The sequence below is a fragment of the Micromys minutus genome, assembly GCF_963924665.1.
Source record: "Micromys minutus genome assembly, chromosome: 27".
In the NCBI taxonomy this organism is placed as follows: domain Eukaryota; kingdom Metazoa; phylum Chordata; class Mammalia; order Rodentia; family Muridae; genus Micromys; species Micromys minutus.
In genome coordinates, this window is record NC_137962.1 from 28,825,340 (window position 1) to 28,845,263 (window position 19,924).

At 41.4% G+C, this 19,924-nt stretch overlaps 1 protein-coding gene across 5 annotated transcripts in view; it reads left to right on the top strand.

The window, feature by feature from the left end:
• Positions 1-19,924, top strand: part of KIF21A (kinesin family member 21A) — a 112,314-nt gene that overhangs the window by 66,043 nt on the left and 26,347 nt on the right. For 3 of the 5 annotated variants that reach the window (XM_080938882.1, XM_080938884.1, XM_080938885.1), the window contains exons 12-23: positions 8,131-8,221; positions 9,314-9,437; positions 9,834-10,022; positions 10,236-10,435; positions 11,206-11,313; positions 12,715-12,783; positions 12,991-13,205; positions 13,339-13,492; positions 14,194-14,388; positions 15,134-15,235; positions 15,882-16,047; positions 16,482-16,502. In XM_080938882.1, coding sequence (XP_080795008.1) covers positions 8,131-8,221; positions 9,314-9,437; positions 9,834-10,022; positions 10,236-10,435; positions 11,206-11,313; positions 12,715-12,783; positions 12,991-13,205; positions 13,339-13,492; positions 14,194-14,388; positions 15,134-15,235; positions 15,882-16,047; positions 16,482-16,502 — 1,634 coding nt within the window. The remainder of the gene's footprint in view (positions 1-8,130; positions 8,222-9,313; positions 9,438-9,833; positions 10,023-10,235; positions 10,436-11,205; positions 11,314-12,714; positions 12,784-12,990; positions 13,206-13,338; positions 13,493-14,193; positions 14,389-15,133; positions 15,236-15,881; positions 16,048-16,481; positions 16,503-19,924) is intronic. The other 2 variants (XM_080938883.1, XM_080938886.1) reach the window with 1 other exon arrangement.

Here is a 19,924-nt window from a genome sequence, read left to right on the forward strand (position 1 = left end):
TTATAGGCTTTCTAATGGTTTATCTCCACATGTGTATATAAGAAAAGTACGTTTAGCTATAAGTGTATAGTAATGACAGTGCCTAGACTGTGACAGTCATTAGGTTTTATTGCTCTCTCACCTTGCCGCTTTTGCACTCCATCCATCTTGCTTTCACGTGGAGCTTCCATGTCCCGCTGTTTTGTAACAGTGTGTCGTCCGCTTTTCCCGTTTCCTACTAGAACTGCGCAGCCTCCGAGGTGGTTCTAACCCTGCTACGAAATACATCAACTAAAGGCCGACTAATCCATCAGAATATCATTTGGTCTCTAAATATTCCCCGCAGGGTTTCTAATTTGATTATACGTAAGTTCCTCCTGTCATTTCAGGCTCTCCGAATCTCTCAGGGAATTATTTAGTGTTCTACCACTGCAGTGGGCCGCCCGCGTCTGAGAGTATTTCCCCCTCCCCACCAAAGTCAGCTGGGAAAAGAACAGGGAAAAAATGGAAAACTTGACCATTTGTAATGTGTGAGTGGTTAAATACTCAAATTACTTTCATGTTTATATAGAATCTATATTACTGTCCCATTATTTACATATTTGAGCATGCCACCCAAGGTCCGTTTAAACCCTGTGGCTAGATATTCAAAGGATGGCCAGGCCATCTTCTTTTCTACTGTCTTGTCCCGGGGAGTCTCTGGAACATTACCAACTTTTTACCGGCTGCTTCATTCAGTTTACTTAAAAAAAATGTATTTGGAAGACAAGCCATTTCTTCCTAGAACAGTCAGTGCATAAAGTTATAAGAAACTTAAATCTGTTAGGATGACCTGTCCTTGTGTCTTTAAGAAAAGAATAGATAAAGTAATTCAAATGAGTTACACATGATGACTAGGGGGCATTGGATTCTTGAGCTAGTGACATTTTCATAGGTACTGTTCATGCCTATGACAGAGACAGTGGGATGGGGGTCATGCCTAGGTCTCCATGACACAGACAGATTACATACAGTAAGGACCACAGGATTGTGGAAACGAACGTTCACCATGTGCGTGAATGAACATGAGATGTTTTCTCCGGGCTTATGGTTTACTTGTCAAATTCACTTCAGGAGATGGTGTGACTCATTTTTTAAGGGTCAAGGCACTTTCATGAGTAAGCGACTGTAAATAGAAGTGTGTTTTTCCAGGTCATGAGCCGAAGCTATCCTTCCCGTTCTAAATGAAACTTAGATAGTGCATTAGTAACTTGTTAAATATAAAATATGAAAATTATCTTACGTCTTTTACTGCTGTGAACAGACACCGTGACTAAGGCAACTCTTATAAGAACAGCATTTAATAGGGCAGTCTTACAGGTTCAGCGGTTCAGTCCATTATCATCAAGGCAGGAACATGGCAGCATCCAGGCAGGCATGGTACAGGAGGAGCTGAGAGTTCATCTTCATCTGAAGGCTGATAGAAGACTAGGCTCCTGGCAGCTAGGAGAAGGGTCTCTAAGCCCACCCCCACAGTGACACACTTCCTCCATCCAACAGGGCGACACCTACTCTAGCAAGGCCACACCTCCTACTAGTGCCACTCCCTAGGCCAAGTGTATTCAAACCACCACAAAAAATAAATAGGGATCCTAATAAAATGTCATATATATATATATATATATATATATATAGTGGCTACAGGTACTGTGTACCTCCAGTTCAGATTCCTTTGGTGAAAATGCATATTAACCAAGCACTCAGTTGCTGATTATCACTGATGGAAATAGTTGTTATGTTTGTCCTGGTTCATTTATCTTGGAGCTTACTTGAAAGGGAAGCAAAGCTCTTCTGTACTGACTCGAGTAGTGTATGGGGGGGATGATAGCACACGCTCATCACAGTGTCTTAGCAATGACCCGGATGAGGAAAGCATGCACTTCATCTACGCTTGGGACGTGGGTGGAAGTACAGCATCGGCAGCACAGTCAGCCAGCGAGATAGCGATTGCAGTGGGAAAACCCATTGGTATTTCTAAAGCCAGCACTCCGGGTGAGCGCTTTATTAAGCACATTTCACATACCCCCCACCCCTCCCACACACACTGTGCCTTTGTCAAACACATACATGGTACCTAGGTAGTTTGTGTGCTTGAAACGTTTATCTCGTGTACTGTACATACACGAAAGTCTGGAGGGTCAGTATGTGATTCACAGAACGGCACATGAAATTCATAGAACTTAGTGAAATTAGTCTTGTTCTGTGGACGAGTTTTCTGAAAACTTGAGCTGCTGAGACGGCTCAGTATGAAGCAAACAAACATGTACAAAATGCTTGCTCACAAGCCTAAAGACCTCAGTTCCGTCCCCAGAACCCTCAGCTAAAGGAGAAAACCATTTCCTGGGAGTGTCCTCTCACTTCTATGGGCACATCCCACTCTCACAGTTACACACACCCACACACATATGAAACATACACACACACATACACACGCACACACACAGATGCATTCGTGCACTCACACAGTCACACCCCCACCCATACATACACACACTAAGGAAACCCAAGCAAAAAGCATTTCACTAATCTAATCACATTTAGGTCTAAGTAACTTTTAGAGTTATGTAATATAAATTCTTGTCTTAAAAATATCTATGAACTCCCATGTTAGTCAAAGGGGCCTAAAGTAAAGCAAACACAAAACAAAGGGTTTCAGCAGCAGCAGCAGCAGCAATAACAAAATAATAACAATGGTAATAGAACACTTGGATTTTTACCAGTCGACCATATCATATACTTTAAGCATTATAGTTCGGTAGTGTCAGTGCAAGCCAGTACACTGATCTGGGGGCTGGGAGAGCATGTAGTTTTGTGTATATAGATAAAGAAAATTTACCACTCACACATTTAGTCGATGCCTTTGGATATCTGGCTTTAAATGACCCAGGATACAGAACTCGTTGGGTCTCTCAGACTAGTTGTACTTAGTGGTGTTGGGTTGAAACTTTGGAAAACACAGATCTGTTTGTGTGGCCTTTTTCATTTTTCTAGTCACTGTGCTTGACTCTCTGATCCCTGGTGAGCATCTTTTTGTAGAATGATTTTTCTCAGATTGCTAGTCTCGTGTTAGAATAGCACTATATAAATAGGTTGTAAGAGACAACCACGGCCCAAGGAATAAAAATCACATGAAACCATGCATCATAAGATTGAAAGTGAACTGGCTTAATCATTTATAACTCAGCTCTGTCTTCATTATTTTAAATATGGATGATTCCAAAAGGATTTCGCGGGGTTCTAGACAGAGCATGCTATGTGCAGATTGCAATATGCCTAATCAGAGCCTAGCACATCTATGTTGTCTACGTGACAAATATTCATATGTAGTACCTTCCATTGAGTAAAGATCCCTAGCTTTGTATATCGGATATCCTTTAAGTCAGAGTTTGAAACCTATATCTTTTTTTGTTGTTGTTGTTTGGTTTTGTTTTTTGCTATTCTGGTTAAAGAACAATCTTACTCATGGAAAGTACTAAAGTCCCATTTTATTCACCCCTCCCTGCCTTCGTAGTGAAACCTTACTCCCAACCTTGTGAGATTTTTTTTTATCTTGAATTAACAAGATTTTTTTTTTCATTGATCGTGTAACTGTCATATTCATTTATTTATCTGTAATGGCCATCTCATATAATTTTCATATGAGTATTTAAGTTTAGATTTAGTGATGACTTTATGTATGGTAGAACAGATGAAGTTCTTAAAGTAGTAACTTGTATGTCGTATTAGTATGATCATTATGGTATAAAGGCATTACTTAATCAAGGTCTTTTCATGGGACCATAAAGGTCTTTTGAAAGATTTAAAAGGAAGAGGATGTTATTGAAAGTAGGCTTTACCGTTGGGGAACAATTAAAATTGATAAATTTCTGACTACATACCGCAATAACATCCCAACAAGACTTGTTGAGCCATGTAATTGAGACCACGTTTTACTGTTAAACAACTTCCGCAGGTTATCTGTGGGTTCTTTTCCTTGGATATAACGCTATTAATTTTCTGCTTTGTATTCATAGAGAATGTATTGCCTTTTTACTGTGTATTTGTCTTTTAATGATATCTCTAAGATTTATTTTAACGTCTTTGAGCTCATGTACCATTTACCTTCTTACCACTTTGCTTTTGCTGTCTGGTTTGCCCTTCATTGGCTTGGCCTTCCCATACTGTGCCTCGTGATTTGAAGGCTACAGAAACTTGAGGAAAGCAGTCGAGAAGAACGAAGGTTGGAATTTTTCCCAGGTTTTTTTTGTTTTTTGTTTTTTGTTTTTTAAATTAAAATGTCATTTAAGTACTTAATTTCCATTTGCAAGAAAATGTTCTATAGAATTGTAGATTGCTTGATACTAGATTAGTTGAGTACTACTTAAAGGAGTGACTTTTATAGAAATAGCAGAAAAACCAAAGTATGTAAGAATAAAAGACTTTGTAGTTACTTGAGTTAAAATGCAAGCAATTTCACTCACTTTCAGATAAACTGCCAGAAGTGTGATGATTATTTAACCCTTTTAGTAAAAATAAATAAACCTTAGCCATCAGGTTTATAAACAAACAAACAGATCAGCGATTCTGTATCTAGGGGGAACTGTTGGCTAGGCAGTTTTTGTTGTTGCAAATGCCAGTGCATGGGTAGACGCCTCCCTTTCCGTATTTGCTGTAAGTTTCAGGAAACACTGAAATGGTAAACGGGCAGAAGGAACTGTGGCCTTTAGATTGACAAAGACTTCCGAGCTTCAAACTAGGAAAAGGTTTTTGACTTTTCAAATTTATTCCGATTGAACATTAAATTGTGGACAGTTCCCCCTTTTCTATTTAAAACCTAGAAGTGACTAGCTGATGTTATGGAGTCATACCTGAGTATGGCTATTTAGATAAGGAAGCATTTGTTTGGTATTATTTATAGAATTTTCTAAACAAGTCCCCAAACCATGTAACTAAACTGATTGAGTAGTTCCAAAACAAACACAGCCATCCCTAGAAGCTCTGCATTAGAGATCATCTCTTACTTAAAGTTGAAGCTTGAGAACTGGAGCTCAATAGTTAAGCCATTGATTTACTTTAAGTGAATTAACTCATAAATTAGTTTATAACACATTCCCTATAATTATATTCCATATGCTGTATTGAGTCTAGATTCTGACCTTATATGCTGTAAGCTTATAACTTAAAAAAATTGTCCGTAATTAGAATGCAATTATAATTGTAGCTCACACTAGAACCCAACTAAGCATCATTAATTTAGGATGAAACATTTGTCAGAAAAATTTAAAAATATATATAAATGCGAATTTTTTTCTATTTAGAATGCATAGAATATGACGAGCCTTTAAATTTAGGTGTGGAAGCATGTTACCATGTTAAATTATTCAGGCATTGAAATATAGAGAGAGATGTAAGTCGAGGCTGCTCCCGACTTTCATGTGACCACATGGGACAGCAGAAGCAGGGCACTTTAGCGTTCTAGGACTGTATCTCAGTCGTCAGTATGTTTCAGTGACATGAAGACCTGATGCAGTAGGTAGAGAGATGAAGCCTGACTGTCTGGACCAAGTTGCTGGGGCTGTGAGTGTTCCATTCGGAGAGTCAGCACTGGGGCTGTGAGTGTTCCATTCGGAGAGTTAGCACATTGGCTTTCAGCCCATTGTGTGGAAAATGTCTCACGGCCACAATTTCTGTTTTACCCGCCAGATGAACATATTAATCATCTCTTACGTTCCTTCAGGTTCCTGAGACCCCGATTTTATAAAAAGTATAACTTTTATTATGGCCTGTTATTCTTTAGATAGCTATTTGGAATATCAATTTGTTAACGTTTATCAAAACAAAAAACAAAAACAAAACCAAAAAAAAAAAAAAAACAGAAAAACAAATTGAGTGCCGAGATACAGTGTTTATTAGTATCACTTGTAAAGCTTAGGCTTTATAGGGAATTCTCAGAAGCATATTACTATATATCCTAGATCTTGATTTTTTTTTTTTTTTTTTTTTGCATTAGAGCACAAGTCGAACTTATGATTGGAGGTGTCAGTCACTGATAACATTCACTAGGCTGGTTATTAGCTACTTGAGGGAGCAGAGGAGTATGTTAGTAAAGTATCCATATAAAGTTGGGTGGCCGTAATTCCAAGAAAAGGGATTTTAGATACAATAATATAAGAGCCAACTTTAGTGGAGGTTGTATACTACACCAGTCATAAGTAAGAATGAGGACTACTACATCAGGGAGGAGGAGGAGGAGGAGGAGGAGGAGGAGGAGGAGGAGGAGGAGGAGGAGGAGGAGGAGGAGGAGAAGGAGGAGGAGGAGGAGGAGAAACATGCTCCCTTTCTCCCCACACATCCTCTTAGTATCTTAAATCTTGGATTAGCCTCTAGCGCAGTCACATTTGAGTTTGTTACCGGCCTTTGATGTGACTGGGTTTGTTGAAACTCTTCACTCTGAATGGTTCCTGGCTTCTGCCCAGTTTATTTTCCTCTAGTAGAGTGATTCAGTGACACTCAGAAGAGTCTGTTGCAGATTATTTGACCCCACTTTACTGTCTTTCTTATTGGCTTTTACTTCTTACTCCAAAGGCCCAAACTGTGTTCTGTGCAGCTTTATATTTCAAATTGTCCTTTTCCATTCTAACTTAACATATGCGAGACATGTAGGACTCCTGAAGCATGTTCATAACTCAGAGGGACGGCCTTATTTAATAAACAGTAGTTTATTATGTGCAGGTACTGGGTAATTAATCGAATCATAAGCCAAATGCATATGAATCTTATTCTCAAAAGACTTTTGGTTCAGTGAGAATGACAGATCAAATAACCACATAAACAAAACTGGAAGGTCCTTATGAGAAAAGTAAATACCCACTTATATTATTCTGAATATAAAAATATATGTAAGAATATGGATCTGAAGTTAAACATTAGAGTTTAGTAATAACAGGGTCCAAATGAGGTCAAATTATTTACTTATAACCTAAAAATAGCCCCCAGTATATAACCTAGTATATACTAAATATATTTTAGAATGTACTAAAATAGGCCCTAGTATATAACCTGCTATATACTAAATATATTTTAGTATATACTAAAATAGGCCCCAGTATATAACCTAGAAAGAGGCCCCAGTATATACCCGTTGGGAGGTTCTTTAATGAAGCAGACGATCTAATGGAAATAGTGACAATCATGAAGCTCTTCCTAGAGGAATTTATTTTTTGGAAATATTGCTTTATTTGAATGTTCTTGTTTTAATCCTAATGATTTTTAAAATTCCACCAGAACACAAACCATATGGGTTCTTTAAGATGTGTTATATTAAGACTACTTTGCTTAAATGTCGGAGTCTAGTGAGCCGAAGTGTAACTTCTGTGGGTAGTTAGTCAGGCATGGTCAACCCGAGAAGGAGCAGAGTGACTTGGGTATGCAAAAATTCACTCACTGTACTTGGGCTACCTTCACTGAAGACTCCCAGGGCTCACTGAGATCAGCTCTGACCATTGTCTCACTCCATTGTGTGGTTATGTCTGTAGGCATCAGGTAACTGGAGAGAAGTCTTCGGGCTTTTATGGTGAAACTTGTGGTAGACCCTAGGATTTCTTATTCAGTCAGAGGGCAGCCTGGACTTCAGACAGTATTTGGAATCAAAGACCCACTCCGTGAGAATATAATGGGAAATCACCCTGTGCTGTGCAAACGTCCTAAGAAGGGGGGGGGGATCCAAAATGATGGATACAGCCCATAGAAACAATCTCACTCTGAGCATAGTGAGTTTGAACCTTTAAAACAAACAGGAGAATAACTGTATAGCTTTGGGTTTAGATGAGAAAAGTTCTCAGGTTCTTTTCCCGTTTAAGTTGTAGTGAGTTGTAATTAATTGGCTGCTCCTGTGATTCAAGTTCGCTGTCTCTTTAGATCTAATACTTCAATCTGTGACCTGTTGTCAGTATTTCTAGAAGCTAAACTTTCTTCAGTTATGGAGAATTTTACTTGGTTGGTCAAGTAATGATATCTGTTTTTTTGTTTTTTTTTTTTTTTGTTTTTTGTTTTTTTAAACTAAATCTGAGGAAAAAAATAAAGACTTTCCTTTTGTCTTTATCTCATATTCCTTCATCTTTCTGTTTTCTAAAGTGTCACGGGAAAAGAGGATAATGCAGATACTGACCAGGAGAAGAAAGAAGAAAAGGGTGTTTCCGAGAAAGAGAGCAATGAACTAGACCTGGTAAGTTTGGGACGATAAACATAAATGGCGGTCACTAACTTACCCATTCGAACCGAAGGGAGGTGGTTACCATAGCCACGGTTTCCTCTTCGCTCGAGCACTTTTCTGCTCAGTTGTGAACTTTTTTAAGTACTGACAAATATGTGTCGTGATTTGTGATAATTTTCTGTGTGCCTGCAGATAGGATACCATGAGGGATAAGGAACTTTTTAAAAAGGCAAAGTTATTGCATAATAACCTGAAACTCTGTTAGTGATTTTTGAACTAAAGAGAAGCAAAGTTCAGTGTCTGTGGAGAAGGCCTGGTGAGTAAATGCACTAGCCAGTTGCAGATGCGAGGGCTTGCTGAGATCCCCTGGCTTCCAAGTAAAAACTGTGCATGGCCTGGAACCCGAGCTGGTGTGTCAGGACAGATAGTTTCTGGGAGTTCACAGACCAGCCAGCCTGACCAAAAGAGCAAGTTCAGACTCAATGACAGGTCCTGTTGAAGAGAATATTGTGGAAAATATTAGAGGAAGGCACTGGACATTCTGCTCTGGCATCTACATATGTATTCGTTAGTGCATACACCCACATATGAGTGCACACACACACATACACACACACACATACACACATCTGAGCATGCACACACAGATACACACATACACACACACATGAGCATGCACACAGATACACACACATGAGCATGCACACACAGATACACACATACACACACACACTCACGTGGGCATGCACACACAGATACACACATATATACACACACATGAGCATGCACACACACACATGAGCATGCACACACAGATACACACACACACACACATGAGCATGCCTTCACACACACACTCACATGGGCATGCACACACAGATACACACATATATATACACACACACACACGAGCATGCACACACACACACATAAACATGTACTCACACATGAGAATGCACACACAGATATACACATACACACACATGAGCATGCACACACACACCACACCTACTGACAGTCTTGTGCTTCTGTGGTGTATACTCCAGCATCTCTCTTACTGAGATGTGCTTGCCAGTATTGTGCTGTGAATGCTTCCCATTTTAGGAAGAGAATCAAGACGTGAGTGACCATGAGGATGAGGAAGACGAGGAAGAGGAAGAAGAGGAAGAGGATGACATTGAAGGAGAAGAAAGCTCTGATGAATCAGATTCTGAATCAGATGAAAAAGGTACCTGCCCCCTTAGCACGAAGGGAGAAAGATCATTTTGGGAAGCTGTTTAGGTTTTGGTAGAAAACTCAATAGTTTTTGATTTTACTGCCAATGAAAGCAATTTTCATGACCTGAAAGACATACTAGACTCATGCATGCGCTAGGCAAGAGAGATGTTCCTTTCTGTGCTAGCTTTGGTCACTATGTGATTTCCATATTTTGTTGTTGTTGTTGTTTAGTGTATACAGTACCTGTTATTAGCCAGTCTGTCTTTTTAGACTACGGTATGTCCAGAAAATCTCCCACGAGGCTGCTGAGTGACTACCTGACCATAGATAATAATTTTACATTCTTGTTTTGTGCAATGATGATCTTCCGGCCTACTTTCGGTCTTTTCTTGTCTTCTACGAATAGCCAACTATCAAGCCGACTTAGCAAATATCACGTGTGAGATCGCCATTAAGCAGAAGCTGATTGATGAGCTGGAGAACAGTCAGAAACGGCTGCAGACACTGAAGAAGCAGTACGAGGAGAAGCTGATGATGCTCCAACACAAGATCCGGGACACGCAGCTGGAGAGGGACCAGGTGCTCCAGAACCTAGGTGCGTCTTCTGCAGAGTCCCACTCCCTACCCTGGGCACTTTAGCCCAAAAGAGCCGAGTCATCACCAAATGAACAGACGATGAAACAGAAATGAGGGAGCGCTCCTGAGACAGAAGGGCTCGGGCATCGTTGTGTCCCCAGGACCCGGGCGTTCAAGTCTACGAATGAATCCTGCGTCTCAGAAACAAACGCGTTTACTCCCTTGTCCCCAGGCTCGGTGGAGTCGTACTCTGAAGAAAAGGCCAAGAAGGTCAAGTGTGAATACGAGAAGAAGCTGCAGGCCATGAACAAGGAGCTGCAGCGGCTGCAGACGGCCCAGAAGGAGCACGCCAGGCTTCTCAAGAACCAGTCTCAGTATGAAAAGCAGCTGAAGAAACTGCAGCAGGATGTCATGGAGATGAAGAAAACCAAGGTACCGTGACCGCTCCGGCGCAGCGCTGACGGCCACGGGCTGGACGGCTCGGAACAGAACTGTTAGTGCGGTTCTTTCCTGAGTCAATACAAAAGTAGCCCGTAATACTTACGATCAGTTTCCGATGTGACCAGAAGCCTCCTGGCCTCTCTCTCTCTCTCTGATCTTACTCTCCTTCACCAAGAGCTAATTATCTAGAGCGCATCATTCCCAGGCATGGGGGGGAACCAGAGCGACTGGGTTAACACTTACATCAGTTTCTGTGCAGGGATTGCTTGTTATAAATCTTGCACCCAAATCAAGTAGCCTCTCCACACGGACGGACATGCGGTGAGATGTGAGGAGATGATGGTGTGCAGTAATAGCGGTAGCCATATTTGTTAGGTTTGTTCCCTGTGCCAGGGTCTAGTATGAGCACTTTCGGGTATCAACCCTTTGAGTTTTCATAGTACAATGACATTGTAGGCGAGAAAAATCAAAGCCTGCTGTGGCTATATAACTTGATAACTTGTTCAAGATCACATGGCTACTGATAATAAGTATCAAATCTGCACTGTAGAGCACTAATCAATTTGGCAATATATATATATATATATATATATATATATATTGGAAATAAGATTATCCAAACCAATCATCCACTGAAATCCGGAGTGGATGCCATGTGCTTCCATATAAAGTATCTGGGACAAAAGAGCTCCCATCTGTGTGGTCTACCGGAGGCATCTGGTGCTGGGGTACTGTTCAATAATGGAGACCCATACCTTTAGGTTCGCCTAATGAAGCAGATGAAAGAAGAGCAAGAGAAGGCCAGGCTGACAGAATCTAGAAGGAACCGGGAAATCGCTCAGCTGAAAAAGGATCAGCGCAAGCGAGATGTGAGTGAACCCCTCTGGTCTGTAAAAACACCCCACTTTGTATGAAGGAGTCCCGCTGTTCGATAAGAATAACCCACTTTATACAACAACACTACATCAGTGGAGGGAAGTTTTCTAATTATACAAGTACGGGTTGAGGACTGTCAGTAAGCACTGGTTATAGAAAATGAGTTTTATTATGATATGTGGATGAAAATCCAGGATAAACATTCAGGGCAGATTCACGGTGAGGGATACATGCAAGAATGCAATGAGAAACCAGTCCTTTATAGAAGATACTTTTCCTGAGAACTTAAAACATTTTTGTCTTCACCTTCAGAATTCTACTTTCAGGATTCAGGTTTGGAAAAGTAGTCCAAATCACACAAGAAAAGAAATTAAAATCTTCACTTTTTATTACATTTAGTTAGAGAGAGAGGAGGGGGAAAGGACAGAGAGGGACAACCTTCTGGAGTTAGTTCTTGTCCTCCACTATGTATGTCCTGGGGATAGAACTTAGGTTGTCAAGTTCGGCAGCAAGTGTCTTCATCCGGTGAGGCATTTCGCTAGCACAGAATCTTCACTCTAACCTCATTTATAAGTAGAAGAAAATATATTGCTTGCTATTAGAAGGTGGGAACTGAAGAAGACGCCATGGAGGAATGCTGCTTACTGGCTCATTTTCCAGGGCTTGCTCGCCTTGCTTTCTTATTCAGTTCAGGACCTCTTGCACAGGGCTGACACTGCCTGCAGTAGACTGGGGTCTCCGGTGTCAATCATATTTTAAAAAAAGAACAAAATAGACACGCCCACACCACAGTCTTATGGAAACAATTTCTCAGAGAAGGCTCTCGCTCCCCTGGTGGCCTGAATTTGTGTCCCATTGAGAAAGACTGACCAGCACACCCAAGTTACTCCCAAGTATTCATTGATTAGTATGCTTTCCCCTGTGTTTAAAGCAACTTTAATTATTGTATATATTAAAAAGAGCTCTTGAAAATAGCCACGTCCTTTCCTCTTTGTGTCTCAGGGACTACTTCAAATGTCTAAGAATGATTGAATGGAAACATCTGTAAAATGGTTCATGGATTATTGATTTTTTTTAATTATTGGATATTCATACATAGCTGTTGGGGATGGACCAGCCATGGTGCAAGTGCGGCAGTCAGAGAGCAGCGTTCCAGAGTCAGCTCTCTCCTTCCACCATGTAGTTTGGGGGATTGAACTCAGCTTGTTCCATTTACAGGTTGAGCCTTTGCCTGTTGTATTAAAGCAGTAATATCTACGTGACCAACACGAGATTGCTAACCCAGATGCTCAGAACTCATATTTTTTGTCACTAAGGGGAAATGTTTGAGCATTAGTGTAGGACATACTGTGGCTCAGGGGGGCTGCTTCAACCTGTTGCATCTTAATTTATAGCATCAACTTAGACTTCTAGAAGCCCAGAAAAGAAATCAAGAAGTTGTTCTGCGCCGCAAAACTGAAGAGGTATGGTGAACAATTTTACCGTTTTTTTTTTTTTTTTCTTTAACTTTGGGATAAATAATGTATTCCTTCTTTGGTTCCCTTACCTTGTGGTGCTAGGGATTATCCCTGGGCCTTGGCGTGTGACTGGCGAATTGTCTACCCTTCTACCCACTCCCTGTAGCGTCGTTTCTATAGACAGAGACTAGATCAACCTTGGTGCCGTTGCAGGTTACAGCTCTCCGTAGGCAAGTGAGGCCCATGTCCGACAAAGTAGCGGGGAAAGTTACCCGGAAGCTGAGCTCATCTGAAAGCCCCGCCCCGGACACAGGTTCCAACGTCATTTCCGGGGAAACGGATGCGTCACGGGCAGGCACGCAGCAGAAAATGAGGATTCCTGTGGCAAGAGTCCAGGCATTACCAACACCTACCACAAATGGCACCAGGTCCTTATTCGCCCCTACAGTCCTGGTGGGCTTTCATTCCGAGTGCTGTCCAAACGGAACAGGTGTCCTTATGGGGTGGGCGCAGTCAGACGAAGGCATAAGTGATTATATTTGTCTCTATGAATGACGACAGGAGACAATATCCGAGGAAGGGATTCACGGGCCGGGTGTTCACTTCCAAGACGGCCCGCATGAAGTGGCAGCTGCTGGAACGCCGGGTGACCGACATCATCATGCAGAAGATGACCATTTCCAACATGGAGGCAGACATGAACAGACTCCTCAGGGTAAGGACAACAGACACTACGTGCCTCCTTAGCTGACAGTCTTACGTTGTGCCTGGAAACAGTAGTGAGCCCCCAAAAGACCACCAAGGAGCCAATTCTGATGTTATCACATTGGGCTTTATTTAAGCTGGACTTTGGGCCACACCACCATCTCTGTCCCAGGGGAACGGGAGGGGACCCCGAGCCGTTTCAGGCAAGCATTTATAGAGACAAGAAAAAGAAAGGTATCTAGTCTGGTATATGTCAGTTTGGGGGCCATTATGACCTTTAACATAATTGGTTGGTGCTGGGAGCCAAACCGTAAACTTAATTTCTGTTCTTCTCCGGATTGGTGGGTTGTTAGGAAGTGAAGTGTCAGGGGCGGGCTTTTAACCCGGACGTGCAGATTTGTTGGGGAATAACCTGGAAACTAGTACTAGATGTAGGTTTTGTTGTGGGGGTGGGGGGGGGGTAGCCTGGAAACTGGTGCTAGCCAGTTAGTTAACGGGACTTCAACCCTAGGTCAGGTTCTCTAAGATGGAGTCTGAACACAAAGGATCCGGCCTCTCCTTTATTATCCCACATTTATTCCTTGCAAGCACTGAATGCTCTCCCTAGCGTTGTTCCGTCCTGGCTGTACTGTGTATGATTGTAGATGAAGGTCATTCTTCAAATCCAATATGTTTTTTTTTTTTTTTGTCTGTTTCTTTGTTTTTTTATAGCAACGGGAAGAACTCACAAAAAGGCGAGAGAAACTTTCCAAAAGGAGAGAGAAGCTAGTCAAGGAGAGTGGAGAGGGAGATAAAAACGTGGTCAACATCAGCGAGGAGATGGAGTCCCTGACAGCGAATATAGATTACATCAACGATAGCATTGCTGACTGTCAAGCCAACATCATGCAGATGGAGGAGGCAAAGGTGTGGTCCTCAGAAGACAGTGTGTCTCGGTTGTGTTTGTTTCTGAGAGAAGGCCTCTAGCCCTGGCTGTCCTCAGGCTCTGTGCGTAGATGACAATGCCCTTCAATTTCTGATCCTCCTGCCTCTACCTCCCAGATTCCAGAAGTATGAGTTGATATGATGCTCGGGGTCTGAAAGATACTTAAGAGATTAAGGAAAAGAACTTTTGTACTATATATCTTTTAAAAGTACTTTGAATTTTATTCATTTCATCTTTAAAAGTTATTTATTTAATATACAAGTGCTCTGCTGCATGTATAACAAGAGGGCATCACATACCCTTCTAGATGGTCATGAGCCACCATGTGGTTGCTGGGAATTGAACTCAGGACCTCTGGAAGAGCAGCCATGCTCTTAACTGCTGAGCCATCTCACCAGCCCCCTTGAATTTTTATATGAAGGTATTTTCTATTCATAGGTTTAATCTGATTCTTAGGTTGTGTGCGTGTATTAGGTATTGTCTAGTCTGATTTTCCTACCGACCTGGGGATAGTCTTTACTACATCACATGGATCATTTCCTATATCTTGCCTTGAATCTTTAACTGCTCAGCTGTGTCTACTTTCCACTGGAACACTTTTCTATATTTTTTTCCCCAGCAGTTTCATTGACTTATCCAGTACTGTCAAGCAAATGCAAGCCTGTTGTCTTCGGTTTAAATATATTCAGATTAAAGTAATGATTGTTACACACCTGTTTGATGTAGGAAGAAGGGGAGACATTGGATGTCACCGCTGTCATTAATGCCTGTACGCTGACGGAAGCTCGCTACCTGCTAGATCACTTCCTGTCAATGGGCATCAGTAAGGTGAGATTTAGCTCTTCTATTCTTGAAAGCCTAAGTTGACTGATTTGGGATTACGCGTCTCTCTCCGGTGACCCTCCTCTTGGTGAAAGAAATAAAATTCTTAACTGGAAAAAAAAAAAAACTTTAGAGCGAAAATAAAATGTTATAAATATGTCAGTTTTACTGGCTCTGTTATATTTGTATATTAGAGCGAACGAAGAAAGCAGAAATAGAGAAGGAAAGGTTCTCAAGAAGACAGACTTTGTATCACAATTGGCTTGCTACCAATTTTGTACAGGCCAAAGAAAAAGTACAGTGTAGCAGCCCACTCTTCTGAGTGCAAACCTGACTGCCACCAGTAGGACACTTACTCCCCATTGTTGAAGGTGGTGACAGCCGAGTTGCTTGCTCCCCGCGCTGGACCTTAGCCTGTGCTCTCACAGTCACTGTGTGCTCTTGAGCCATAGCACTTCTCACACAGGAACTGAGACCCCGAAGGATGGTATTTTGCATAGGACTCTAAGAACTGTGAACAAAGCAAGTAGAGGAGCTGGTTCGTAGTAAGGTCTGTCTGATGCCAAGGTCCACGGCTTCAACGTTTTCATGTAGTGGGCTTTGTTTTCCTAGATGGAAGACACTTACTTGGCTCCTGTGATGATTGTTTCAGGGTCTTCAGGCTGCCCAGAAGGAGGCTCAGATTAAAGTCCTTGAAGGTCGACTCAAACAAACGGAAATCACCAGTGCGACCCAGAACCAACTCTTATTCCATATGCTGAAAGAGAAGGCAGAGCTCAACCCGGAGCTGGATGCCTTACTAGGCCACGCGCTGCAAGGTAATGTGGATTAAACCTCACTCATATGAGTTACATGGTAGCTTTATCCTGTGGACTTTGTATCTACATCTCCTTCCTCTATGGTTTGTTTGAATAGATGCTATACTTACTTATGCCTGTAATAAATAGCCTCTCTCTAATTTGCATGTGTATGTAAATTTGGGGATGGGGAACTACTTTACTGTCATTCCAAGAAACGACTAAACCACTGGGCTTTATGGATAAAGGAGACTAGGAAAGTTTCTGAATTGGTTGTTTAAATTCCTTAGAAGATTAACCAGGTTTCCGCTGCCCACCTAACCATGCCTCCTTAAGGCATCTATTCTGTGCACCTAAGCGTCGGTACAGGATCTTGTGCTATGTGAGAGCTGTGACTTTGGATTTGTTTTGATTGGAGTATTGCTTTTTGTTTCCTCCTGCTGTTGTTTATCCAGATCTAGATAGCGCCCCACTAGGTGAGTATGCTTAGCTTTCTGTGTACCCAACAGATGCATGAGTCACTAATTGTCCTGTGCACTAATTGTGAAACATTTTTGAAGATGTTGTATTGGTAGTCACTGTTTTTGCATGATATTGTATGCATAATAAAAAATACTAAGTCTTTTTTTTTTTTTTGCTTAAACGCCCTCTATTTTGACGTCCTTAGATGGTAGAAGAGTTAGGTTTGAGCTAATAGTCTTTTGAGCTTAGTTGCAGATTTCTAAGTACTTTTTTTTTCCTTCTAGGAAAACATGGATCATATGTTCCTTTTACATTTTTAAAATATATTTATTAAGTTTCATCAATTGTTTTAACCTCTTAAATAATTTTTTTCTCTATATATTTTATATAGAAAATATATATACATATTTTAATCATAAGCACCTTATTTTCAGCCTAAAAGAGTTTTCAGCCTTTTTCTTGCTAGTGACTTCCATGTGACCTGTTGTTCTCAATGGTCATGTCTTTACCTCCTTTTTGTGATGATCTATGTAGAGTCAGGAGAAGGAGAAACTTCATTATCAGTGGTCTGTTAGAATGTGAAATTTGGAAGTTTTATTTAATGTCATTTACAAATGTGGTCTTTCCTGTCTTTTTGATTTTTCTTTTCTTTGATTATACAACTCTTCAGTGTTTTCTGAGTACTTCTTGGTAACGATAAAGAAAAACAACCCAAAGGCTAAGTGCAGTTGATTTTCAGTGTCTGTAGATGACAAGATGCAGTCTATGAATCTTCACTTTTTAAAACGATAAGCTCTTTTTTTAAAATAAAAGTATTATTTATTTAATGTATATGAGTTCACTGTATCTGTCTTCAGACACAGAAGAGGGCATCAGATCCCATTACAGATGGTTGTGAGCCACCATGTGGTTGCTGGGAATTGAACTCAGGACCTCTGGAAGAGCAGTCAGTGCTATTAATCTCTGAGCCATCTCTCCAACCCAAATGATAAACTTTTATTACATGTAAATACAGGACCTATTAGATTTTTTATACTGTCACTGTGAAAATAATAATTCTGTAAGGTCTACCATGGTGTGTATGTGTGTGTGTGTGTGTGTGTGTGTGTGTGTGTATGTGTGTGTAAATGTCATTTGAAGTTATATGAATGAAGTTATATTGCATAACTGTCAAGCTTTGACATGAATGAATAATAATTCCGTGAGGTCGACCATGGTGTATATAATATATTTATATATAGCATATATCTAAATATATGTGTGTGTGCCATTTGAAGGTACTTCTTAAGCTATGACAGGGGTGGATGAAAGACTAATCAAGAACAATTAGGACTGATGAAAAGGCCCCGTGTTCCCCTGAGTACCTTTTTGCTGTCCTGCACGTTGTCAGGCACACTTGCTTCCTCTCTCCTTCCCACCCCTCCCATTCCTGGCTCTTCCTTTCCTGTCTCCTTTTCCCTCTTCCTCCTCTTCTGTTTCCTCCTCCTTCTGCCTTTGCCCCATCCCTGCTTTTTTTCTCCCAGTCATTCCCTCCCACTTTGTTTTCCCCTTTCCATTTCTTTCCTCCTCTCTCTGTTCTTTGTACTGTCTCAGTTTAACATGTGTTCTGTGGCCTAGAAGATGGGATATTTAACGACATTTTGTACAAGAAAATCGCAGGCTGCTATGTGATGAATAGTTTTAATTTTCATGGCTGTTCTGCTTATGGAAGCAGAGAGTGCAAATGTTGTCTGTTGATAGAACCCATCGGTCACAGCAGAAAGTTTCTCCAAAGTTTATGGCTGTACTATAAGTAAGAGGGGCTGGAGGTAGAACGTGAAAGGACGAAAGTGCTGGATATTCAACTGGAAAAACCTGACCGTCATAGATAATACCCCTGTTTAAACTTTCCTCAGGTTTGTAATTTTATCCCAACCCTCGAGGCTGAGAACCAGGCGGAGGGGTGATTGCAACACTTAGCTTTTTTTTCTCACGAGCCGTATGCTCTGCTGAGGATGAGGATGACGGACCATGACAAGTCTGTATCAGGGCAGTGAAGGCAGAGGCTGAAGCAGAGACGGAGGCTAGGAGAGAACGTACCCAAAGGGATGCCAGGATGGAGACTGCTGTCAGGTGTGGAATGTGAGCTGGGAAATAAAACACAATGAGGGGGAGAGGTCACACAGCTCAGGAGTCAGCAGAACGAGCCGTGTTAGGTACCAGCAGGTCGGCGCTCTGCGGAAACAAGTACACGGTCTTCAAGGATGAAACTGAAGGCTCAAGGCTAGACACCACCCCTTACTGCGCTTAAGATCTTACAGCCTTTGAGGAACGTTTTGTCTTTTCCACATTAGCCCTACCTTTATTGGGGCTCCTGAGGCCCCAATATTTTATGATAATCCTATCACTGTTAGATTCACGAAGAGCCCTCAGGGGAGTCTGCATAAAGTTGTATTTGTGGTTCAGACTTATTGAGAAAGGAATAAAAATAAACGGTTGTAGTTTAAGGGACAAGACACAGATGCGCCTACAGGAGTCTGTGTTTAAGCTTCCATTGTTTTCTCTCAGTCACAAGAGATCATACGGAGCTGTACTTGCTGGTTTTGTGTCAACGTGACAAAAGCTGGAGTTATCACAAAGGAGTCTCTATGAGATCCAGCTGGAAGGAATTTTCTCAACTAGTGATCAAGGAGGGAGGTCCCAGACCATTGTGGGTGGTGCCATCCCTGGGCTGGTAGACCTGGGTTCTATAAGAAAGCAGGCTGAGCAAGCCAGGGGGAGCAAGCCAATTAGTAACATCCCTCTATGGCCTCTGCATCAGCTCCTGCTTCCTGACTTGCTTGAGTTCCAGTCCTGACTTCCTTTGGTGATGAACAGCAATGTGGTAGTGTAAGCTGAATAAACCCTTTCCTTCCCAAGTTGCTTCTTGGTCATGACCTTTTGTGCAGGAATAAAAACCCTGACTAAGATAAGAGTGGAGGCCCAAGGAACCAAAGTCCAGCAGTTTAAGCCAGGAGAATATGTTAGACAGTCATCATCATCCCAGGTTATTATTGGGTTGAGGGTCATATGCATATGTACCCAACAGGTAGCAGATTCTAAGCCCCCAAACAGAAGACATGTAGCCAGCATCAGTCATGGGTTTCTATCTAGACCTAACGGACATCCTTTATTACTTTGCTGTGGACAGCGAAGGGATAGTTTGAGAGTTAAAGTAGTGGATGTTAACCACAATGTACACAGGTTTGCAAAGAAGGTGTTTCTGAAAGGAAGCAGTCACAGAGTTGACATATCAGTTCTATCTCAGGTACTACTTTTTAACAGAAAGATATAACTTATGTTTAAAAGTGTAATAAAAACACGATAGAGAAGCACAAACATTTGATTAACTTCCACTGGTGTTAGGTTGTAAAATTCTACCCTGGTACTGACTATCAGAACACCTGGGAGTCCCATG